The sequence below is a fragment of the Glycine soja genome, chromosome 14 (assembly GCF_004193775.1).
Source record: "Glycine soja cultivar W05 chromosome 14, ASM419377v2, whole genome shotgun sequence".
In the NCBI taxonomy this organism is placed as follows: domain Eukaryota; kingdom Viridiplantae; phylum Streptophyta; class Magnoliopsida; order Fabales; family Fabaceae; genus Glycine; species Glycine soja.
Genome location: NC_041015.1, coordinates 5127273 through 5136914, shown reverse-complemented (window position 1 = coordinate 5136914; position 9642 = coordinate 5127273). Strand labels below are relative to the sequence as shown.

The following is a 9642-nucleotide window of genomic DNA, read 5'->3' as shown; positions in this document are numbered from 1 at the left end:
TGAGTTTAAAAAGAATATTTACAAAAAAATGAAAATTTAAATAAAATAAAGTTCACATTAAAAATCAAATTTGCATAATTGGCTAATAACCTTGTTTTTCAAGCATGTCATCAAGAAATTTGATCCTTATTTGGCTCGTATGAAAATATGATATCTGTTGAAAAAATGTCAGCCTCTTAAATAAATTTTATTATCAAGGTTAAATTACTTATTTGATTTTTATAATTTTATGATTTTTATTTTTTTTAATATTTTAAAAGTGATCTTTTTAGTTTATTTTTCTGGAGTGGTCTTACTTCTTATAATTTAATAATTATTATTTTTTTAATTTTTTCAAATTATAAAAAAATTAAAAAAAAAAGAACACTTTGAAAATGATAATTAGAGCAGAGAGCACGTAAGAGTAGGACGATGGAAGCTGATTGTTTCAAATTTGAATGCGATCGATGAACGAGCTAGCTACAGTTGCGGGACCCAGCAAACGAGCAGCTACAATTCCAGTGGCAGCACCCGCCATACATTTGACAACATAAGAAAATTATTGGTCTCTGTTCTCTACCTCACCCCCCACCGCACTCGTCTTGTCTCAAACAAATGCAACAACCACTTATTCTTATAGTTACTATGGACTAGGAACAAGATTTGATTCTCATTCTGATATCAGATTCAGATTTTTTTAAAAGAGACTCACGCTGGCGGTGAAGAACGTTTCTGCGGCGGCGGCGGAGGAGGAGGAACAGGTTAACATGACGCTGATTTCCAATTCCGACGTCGAAAGCCACGCCGACGTCCAAATCCCCGACACCGCGCATCAAATTAGCACCGGTGCGTTACTTCTTACTATTGGATTGCGAATTTAGAACAATAATTGGGAAATACTGATACTAATTTATAATTATTGTTGGTGTGGCAGATTCATGGTTTCAGGTGGGGTTCGTGCTGACGACGGGCATCAACAGCGCCTATGTGCTTGGATATTCAGGGACCATCATGGTTCCCCTGGGTTGGGCAGGGGGTGTGATTGGTTTGATTCTCGCCACCGCAATATCACTCTACGCGAATGCTCTTATTGCTAGGCTCCATGAATATGGAGGAACAAGGCATATTCGATATAGAGATCTTGCTGGATTTATTTATGGTATCTATCTATCTATTTTTATTTTTTTTATCGTCAAATATTAGTTTTGTTAGCAGAAAAGATTGAACTGGTTACATTTTCTCTCTTTCCTTCACCCTTAATCTGTCTATCTATCTAAGATAATAAAAAATGAATAACATAACATAAAACAATCAATTACTGGCTAGTACTACCTAGTTTCCTTATTCTCTTTTCATGTTATGTTGTTGTTTAAATAACTGATAAGCATATATGCTTGTTCTTATTATTATCTCGTTTTTTGTTTCTTATTGCAGGTAGAAAGGCTTATTCCCTCACATGGGCTCTACAGTATGTCAACCTTTTCATGATAAATGCCGGCTACATCATTTTGGCTGGTTCGGCTTTAAAGGTAATCAACCAAGTGTATTAATTGTTAACGATATTATGATTTTATCCTTCTTTTTAGTGATTTTTCTTCTTTTGTTGCAGAAAGTAACACTTTTAAAATCTTTATATCAACTGTTCATCAATCATTAGTGATTTCATTTTTCTGCTTCTCAAGTAGCCTGCTTAAAAATTTGAGCCTTGCTTTCTCTGCCCTTCATTTAGTTTTGTTACTTCTTCTACTTAATGTGTAATATTGATTGGATTATTATATTTATGGACCAGTAAAACAAACAAACATGATATATACCTATTCTGTCAATTCTGCTTTCGCTTTGTGGAGTCATGCAGAACATGTGTTATACAGATTGTGTGCTTTTAGAATTTTTCTGAATCTTGTTTGTTCACTTTTGTGCAGGCCACCTATGTTCTATTCAGGGAAGACGATGGGATGAAGCTTCCGTATTTTATAGGCATTGCTGGATTTGTGTGTGCAATGTTTGCCATTTGCATTCCCCATCTTTCAGCTCTCGGAATTTGGCTGGGATTTTCGACAGTCTTCAGCCTAGTATACATTGTTATAGCATTTGTACTGTCAATTAAAGATGGTAATCTCTCATTCTGTTGTGTCTCTATGTACCTGCATACTTCTATCATGCAATGACTTGATCTTAGTTCAATACCACTACTTCTTTAAATCAATTGACCTTGTTGATCCACTTTATCTCCTCTGAACTTAACAACAATTTGCATCAACATGTCATCTGACATGTAAACATTTTCATTGAATTTTTTTCTATGAATATACTATTGTGTTTGAAGAAAGAAATGTGCAAGACCGATGCTTGGTTTTCTGTTTCCCCGTGCCCCAGCAATAAAGTGTTTCTTTTATTTCCTGTTCATGTTACTACCAACGATAATTAACTGTGTTATCGGAAGTAGAGATAAATAACTAGTGTTCTAGCATACATCTTAAATTCCTGTTTAAATCTTGTTAGTCCGTTGAGTTTCTTCATTCTGCCATCCGTAATCTCATTATCTTTGCTTTTTTCTTCTTCCCATTCCTTTTTTGTGCTTACCAGTGATTATAATGTCCCTCATTTGTGATTTTGGTCTGCTGTTGGTATACTGTGGGCAGCTAATTGTTTTATTGATAAAGGATAAAAATAGATCTTAAAATGCCGCCATTCCTTTATATAATATTTTAGCTTATGTCTAGTATTATGATTAGTTGGTGAGTTTTTTTTTTTTTTTTGAGGAAACTGCATCCCTCATTGTTGATTTACCTTTATATATTCATCACTTGCTGTGTCTAAATGCAAGTCAAAAGGTATTCTTTTTCTGTCTAGATTTTACCTCCACATACTCAGTATTCATGCCCGAGCTGGAAACATCTACAACATGGTGGGGTTAGCTCTCTTAGTAGGGATTTTCTTTTCCTATCCAGGATTCAAACCCACGACCTTCATGAAGGGGAAACAAGTATATACCATTTGAACCAACCAATTGGTGTCAAAAAGAATTCTTTCTTTGAGAACTAGCAAAAGGATATAAGTTATTCTTAAACGATATACAGACTTGCTCTTTCATTTATATACTAGAGTATAGTTCAAACATCAAATCATATTACAGAACATTCACTATAAAAAGGATGATTAGCATCTTTTTTCCTCCCATTTCCCTTCTACCTTGTTTTCAAGCTTTCAATTAGGCTAAAGCATTCTCCTGACTTTTCTTAACGGTTGACTATACTATAATTGAGAATCACAATGTTTTACTTCAGAACAATGGCTTTTCTCTATGCTTAGTCAGTTAAGTTATTATATATTTTTATTAGGTTAACTTGATGAACTCAGTGTGAATTTGCATACTGACCTCCCTCTTTGCATCATTAGGTATAAAATCACCACCTCGTGATTATAGCATTCCGGGGACATCAACCAGTAAAATATCCACAACAATTGGGGCGTCTGCTAATCTTGTGTTCGCATATAATACAGGAATGCTTCCTGAGATACAGGTATCATACAAGCTTATATTTATTTGTTTCTCGAGTTTTATGTGGATTCATAACTCACAAGTCTTTCATTTCTTCATGTGCTCTTGAAACTGAGTTTTATTTATGGTTGTAATCTTAACAGGCGACAATCAGGCAGCCAGTAGTCAAGAACATGATGAAAGCCCTGTATTTTCAGTTTACTGTTGGAGTTCTGCCATTATATCTGGTAACCTTTGCAGGATACTGGGCTTATGGATCTTCAACAGCTACCTATTTGATGAGTGATGTCAATGGTCCAGTTTGGGCTAAGGCTATGGCCAATATTGCAGCCTTTCTTCAATCAGTCATTGCATTGCATGTAGTAACTTCTAAACTTCAATTTTAGTGCTACTAAATATTTTATCTAATTTGTGTCACTGGCCTAATAACCTCTCTTCTGCTTTTGGTAGATATTTGCAAGTCCAATGTATGAGTATTTGGATACCAAATATGGGATCAAAGGGAGTGCCCTGGCTTTTAAGAACTTGTCATTTCGAGTCTTGGTAAGAGGTGGCTACCTGACTTTGAACACATTTGTATCAGCTCTATTGCCCTTTCTTGGAGATTTCATGAGCCTCACTGGAGCTATCAGCACATTTCCCCTTACCTTTATTCTTGCAAACCATATGTACCTTGTGGCAAATGCGAACAAACTAACATCCATCCAAAAGCTCTGGCATTGGATCAATATTTGTTTCTTTGCCTTCATGTCTGTTGCGGCAACTATTGCAGCCCTGCGGCTTATTGATTTAGACTCCAAAACGTACCATGTTTTTGCGGATATATGATTAAATGCATTATATTCTATCAGTAATTCTAATGTTGATGGTTTGTGCTTCAAATATGCGTTCATTAAAAGAAAAATGTACTTTGCATAGCTCAATGTGTAGCTTTAAGTGGCGTTAGGAGTGAGGAATCTTTCATTCTCAATTAAGACTTCATTCGTGCAAGGGTCAAAATCAATTTTGACCAAAAGCTAAGAAAAAAAAGTGTATCTGGTTAGGAGCGAGTGAGGAATCTTTCATTCTCAATTAAGGCTTCATTCGTGCAAGGGTCAAAATCAATTTTGACCAAAAGCTAAGAAGAAAATTAATTATTTTTTGACGCAACAAATAATAACTTTAGTAGCGAATTCATAATGATACTATATTCAACATGATTTTCTAACACAAATCCAAACATGCTTAAGAATTATTGCCATTTAATGTCTTTCGTTAATTATGACACTACAATCTGGACCGCCTAGTGCTTATTTCTTCTCACAAGCCAATGTTGCTTTGCCCCAACAGCTTTCCAAACAGACACTCACTTTTCGAGGAGAGAGATTGTTAAGAATGAGATTCTTAAAAAAATTATAAAACTCTGTGTGGGCTATGCACGAAACCTTTTAAGATCCAAAACGTGAGAAATCAGAAACTAATATGTATTACTTCTGCTTAAACGTGAATATCGAATGCGAAAATTTACTCACGCAACACACCACCAAACGCGCACTTTGCTTGTATATACTTGCCTAAATTGTGGTAGTAAACATAAGCTTTTGCTTTGAGGTAAAAAAAAATCGAAAAAGAGCAAAGCCTTGGTATTGAATCATACAATTTCGTGAAAGTTACTCTAGCAGTGTCAATTTGGATACATCGCCTATCAAGCAAGATGCAGGAAAAAACAAAATGAGAATCTGCACCAGGAACATTAGCAGACGTAATTAATTCTTAAAAAAATGAATCATATAATTTTCTGACTAGTTATGTCTCGAGGGGAAGGCTAATGTGAGAGTTACATAGGTCTCCCACAGTGGGAAACTAAAAATTTACCATTGGATCTATTAGTTTTTTAAATCAACGGTTGAGTCTTTTTTTCTTTGTATTTCCCTATCTACCCCTGTCCACGTTCTCTCTCGGTCTTTTCCTCTCAACGTTGGTTTCAAGGAGGTCAGAGAGAGGGGAGATGGACACGTCGCGGCGGTGGTCGGTTTCAGGAGGAGGCTGCGGCGCCGGCGAGTGTTGAGGTTGGGGAGAATGGGGGGTTTTGGAGTGAGAAGTCACGGTCTGATTAGGGTGAATTGTGTGTGGCAAACAAAGGAGTAAACTAGGAAAGACAAAGAAATGAGTAAAAAAAAAAAAGAAAAAGGAAAAAAGTCTAAACCATCCATTTAAAAAATAAATAGATCCAACGGTAAAAATCTACTACTTTCTCACAGTCGGAGGGAGACCTATCCTGGTCTCTCACCCTAGACATCACCTATGTCACGATGGCAAACATGATTTTAAGAAGACAATAAATAACATCAATGGATCAATATCTCAAAAAAGATACTTTTAATGTATATTTCTACAATAATAGACTTTGATCAACTTTTTTGTAGATTACTACTGTCAAATTTTCCTACCTAAGAACAAATTGAAATAATCTGATGATAACTCCTGGAACCTGCCATCATTAAGAGAGAAAAAAAAAATAGTGTTAAATGTCATGGCCCATCCATTATACCCCTTCTTAATTAGAAAATAAACAACCATATTCTTCAATCTGTGTAAGAGAAAGGACGTAGAAGACAAAAATGCGTAGGTAGATATTAAGGAAAAGGTTTGCTCACCTTGCTAGCAGTGCATGTTTGGTATAAACTATTTTTTTTTAAAAAATCATTTGTTTTTTAAACACTCTCATGAAACTAACATAAATAAGCGATTATTTTTCCAAATAAATTGAATCAAACAACACTAGAGATTATTAACTTCACAATTATCCTAGGTAAGTTTAAAACTATCCATTTAGGCTTAGTCCAAGGTAAATTCCATAACTTCAAAAACAGCCACATTTTCAGCAGTTATTTCATGCTAGTTCTCAACAATCCAAATGAAGAACTTAAAAACCTCCTTGTGACCCAAGTAGCAAACTAAGCTCACAATCTATGACTAAATTCAGTACATGTACAAAGTGTGCATGCGTTATACTGCAATATCTGTCAGAATGCTTCAAACATCACATTTAGAAAAATCAATGTTCTCAGAACTGGATCGGTCATCGAACCGATCAAGGTAATGGTTCAAGGGTCAATGGTCAAACCGGTTTTAAAAAAATAATTTTTTAAAAAATTTAATATAATATCCTAGTAATATTAAACAAAAAATAACATAATGTGCATAAATTGATAATAATAAAAAGTAAACTTCACTTAAAAGTGTCATAAGTTATAATATTTTATTTTTTTTGCAAAAACCAAAACGACATCGTTTTGAAAGTTTTTTAAAACTGGTTAACCCACCGAGTTTTACTGGTTTTTGACCGGTTCAGCGGTTTTTAGCGAGTTTAAGGACACACTGGTTTTTAGAAAGCGTTGGACTGGACACGTGACTGGTTGCTGGTCGAACTGGCTGATCCAGTCCGGGTTTCAAAACAATGAGAAAAATACGTTTGTCTGAAATGTCAACATATATAATTCATGTTTGTGTGTTTTGTTTATTAGTCAAACATAAGAAAAGCTCAAGGTGACTTGAACAACAGATATTGTTATGATTAAAGTAAAATTTAGCATCTGAAAATAATAACAATGGCAATGCACTAGATACGTGTCTAAAGCATACATATGTATTGATTTCTCACCTTGTCAGGCATCATCCAGAAACTAACTTCACGATAATGAAGACAGAGTTGAGAAGTAAAAGAGGAAATCTTAGGTACTGAGTTGCATAAATGAGACCTATAAGCTGGCCTTTGAAAGATTTTGTCTGTCCAGCTGAGAAATCTGATAAGCCCCATCCTCTAGGTGTGAGAAAGCGGTCCTCGTTTAGTATTGCTAGTGCGTTTGCAAGAAGCAGGAACCCCTCAAGTAAGGTCCACAATCCCATTTCCCTGCATTATAAAGAAAACCAGTTGATATGTTAGGACAAAGACTACTAGATGCTTTACAGAAATGCCAGATGGCAGCAAAGGAGTGGAGGAGGAGGGCATGTGAATCATGAAGGAATCATGCAAGAGAGAAGAGAGGGGGAATATGGGCATGAGAGGGGATTGGAACAGGTATCGGATATCATTTCAGGGAATTTTGGGGGTGCTGAGTATAGGAGCAATTCCTATCTCAGCAAAAAGGAGTCACTATCTTCTTATTTTACACTTTTTAATTTGATCATCTTGTAAGGAGCTAGTCTCCATTCATTACATTGTTCTTCTTCTACTTTAGCTTATAGGTAATCCTTGTACCGACTATTGAGGGCACTTCCTCAGTGTTCCTAAAGCATTAGAATACCATTTCAGTTCAGTAATTTAATTCCACTTCTGGTACCTATCATATGACTAATGAATTACCGAAAATTGGGAGATATGATAATGATACGTTAGAACAAAGACGAGTAGATGCTTTACAAATCACTGAAAACCTATGCACTGGCAAGTAAGAAAAAATATCAAGTTCATTCTAAAGCATTGATTGAGACAGATAACAGCAAGAAGCATCATATGAAATCAAGTGTTAGCTACTACAAAACCACTAACCAGTAGTTCCTCCATTGACTTGTCTCTATTAAAATGGCCAATGATCATTGATGCAGCTGATGTTTGGAGGAAAAAGGAATTATTAACCATGAGCATGAAAAAAACTAGCAGCACTATGTAAGTGTTTTACATAATCAAATCCTAGACTTCCAGACACCAGTTATCCTCATAGTGCCTCATCTTCGGTAAATTATTGCAGTTATAAATGCTGATAAAAAGTAACCATAATTCATAACCAATAACCATTAAATTGAAGTGAAGCATGTTATCCCTGAATCTGATTCAGTAGATAATACTATTTGTTGAAATATATGTAGGGGAAAAAGCAGTGGGGATGCTTCCATTGTCAAAGAACTGACAGACTTATAACAGACTTGACCCAATTTCCCTTAGGCCTTAGCAGAAGCCTAAAAGCAAGAAAAATCAAAATTCCTCTAATAATCACATAAAGGACCTAAAAAATCATTCCATGTCATTTTGTAAATAAACTCTTACTCTCAATTGAAGAATTTCGAATTCAATGATAGTAGTTATCTTTTGCGGCTCTGTCCCTTTTTTTTATCTGGGTGTCAATAATTGTTGTGCAAAGTACACACTTCAAACACATTGAAACAATTGGCAGGCACACGTGATTTTAAGGCATGGATCAGAATTCACAATAACAAAGGAACTCAGATCAAATAACAGACGCAAGACTGATCTTAACAAAGAACAGAACCCTAGATCTGCCAACAAATCCAACAACCAAAAGTGCATATGATCAAAGTGATTTTTAAAGCGGAACAAACTAAAGGACCACCTTCGATTGAATACGGTCAGAAAACTGAAGCACAGTAGAATATAAAAAACAATATGGAGGAATGGAGAAGGTGAAGGAGGTAACCTAAGAAAGGAGCAAAAACGAAAAGTAGATGGCGGTGGCGGTGGCGCCGTGGACGGTGGAATCAGAGAAGACAACAAAAGGTAACCAATGAGAAGACAAAACCCCAAATTTGCCAAAGCGCACCGTTTTTCTTTCAATTGCTTTGCGTGTTTTTTTTTTTACCTCTCTCTGGTTTAGATTTTAGAAACAAAAATAAAACATTTAAACATGTTTTCGGTCATCTATTAAATTTGATTTTTTTTTTGTAAATTTTAAATTTTATAGATTCAAAATTTTTGGAAATAATTTTCATTATTGATTATTATTAATTAAAAATGTCACGTATATTTAGTGTGATTGTTACTTTGTTTACCTGATTAATCATTGTTACCCCATTTCCAAACAAGTTTAAAAGAAAAGGCATGACTTAATTTGTAAAATTTAAGATTTTATATTGAAATTTAAAAACTAAAAGTACAAGAAAAGAAAATAAAACTAAAAAAAATATTTTTAAAAGATTTTTAAACTTGATTCTGAAAAACATAGCAAACAAACCTAAGAAAATGATTGTTTGTGACCATTGAAGCGCAAGAATCTAACTGTCTTTCTACCATGATGATCCCAAATAAGACATCAGCAAGCTGCTTTGCCTAAATTCTCATAAGAGCACCATCAACATTCAACTTAAAGCGATCTTGAGGTCTAAGATTGAGATTTAGCTCAATAAATTTCTTCTGAATCATCAAATAATTCAACTGACATTAGCAA

At 34.9% G+C, this 9642-nt stretch overlaps 2 protein-coding genes across 5 annotated transcripts; one reads left to right on the top strand and one right to left on the bottom strand.

The window, feature by feature from the left end:
* The first annotated feature begins 407 nt into the window (after positions 1–407).
* LOC114385092 (proline transporter 1-like) lies at positions 408–4345 on the top strand. Its single transcript, XM_028345063.1, has 7 exons — positions 408–825; positions 914–1138; positions 1414–1508; positions 1902–2091; positions 3379–3503; positions 3625–3840; positions 3932–4345. The coding sequence occupies exons 1-7, from the start codon at positions 747–749 to the stop codon at positions 4307–4309; spliced, it is 1308 nt and encodes a 435-aa protein (XP_028200864.1). The 5' UTR covers positions 408–746; the 3' UTR covers positions 4310–4345.
* Positions 4346–5223: 878 nt separating this feature from the next.
* Positions 5224–9069, bottom strand: LOC114385093 (immediate early response 3-interacting protein 1-like). 4 transcript variants are annotated; one of them, XM_028345065.1, is made up of 4 exons: positions 8896–9069; positions 8013–8068; positions 7125–7373; positions 5224–5951 (listed from the first exon to the last, which is right to left on the bottom strand). In XM_028345065.1, the coding sequence occupies exon 3, from the start codon at positions 7367–7369 to the stop codon at positions 7136–7138; it is 234 nt and encodes a 77-aa protein (XP_028200866.1). In that variant the 5' UTR covers positions 7370–7373; positions 8013–8068; positions 8896–9069; the 3' UTR covers positions 5224–5951; positions 7125–7135. The 4 variants fall into 4 exon arrangements, with proteins under 4 accessions (XP_028200866.1, XP_028200867.1, XP_028200865.1 ...); XM_028345066.1 differs by lacking the exon at positions 8896–9069 and adding an exon at positions 8508–8771; XM_028345064.1 differs by lacking the exon at positions 8013–8068.
* Between the last annotated feature and the right edge of the window lie 573 nt (positions 9070–9642).

What these genes read in the sequence shown, in the direction of transcription:
- LOC114385092 (XM_028345063.1), top strand. Translation starts at nt 747, where the DNA reads ATGACGCTGATTTCCAATTCCGACGTCGAAAGCCACGCCGACGTCCAA. An exon ending in CGCGCATCAAATTAGCACCG is followed by an intron (nt 826 to 913) that starts GTGCGTTACTTC and finishes TTGGTGTGGCAG; the next exon opens with ATTCATGGTTTCAGGTGGGG. An exon ending in TGTACTGTCAATTAAAGATG is followed by an intron (nt 2,092 to 3,378) that starts GTAATCTCTCAT and finishes TTGCATCATTAG; the next exon opens with GTATAAAATCACCACCTCGT.
- LOC114385093 (XM_028345065.1), bottom strand. Translation starts at nt 7,369, where the DNA reads ATGGGATTGTGGACCTTACTTGAGGGGTTCCTGCTTCTTGCAAACGCA.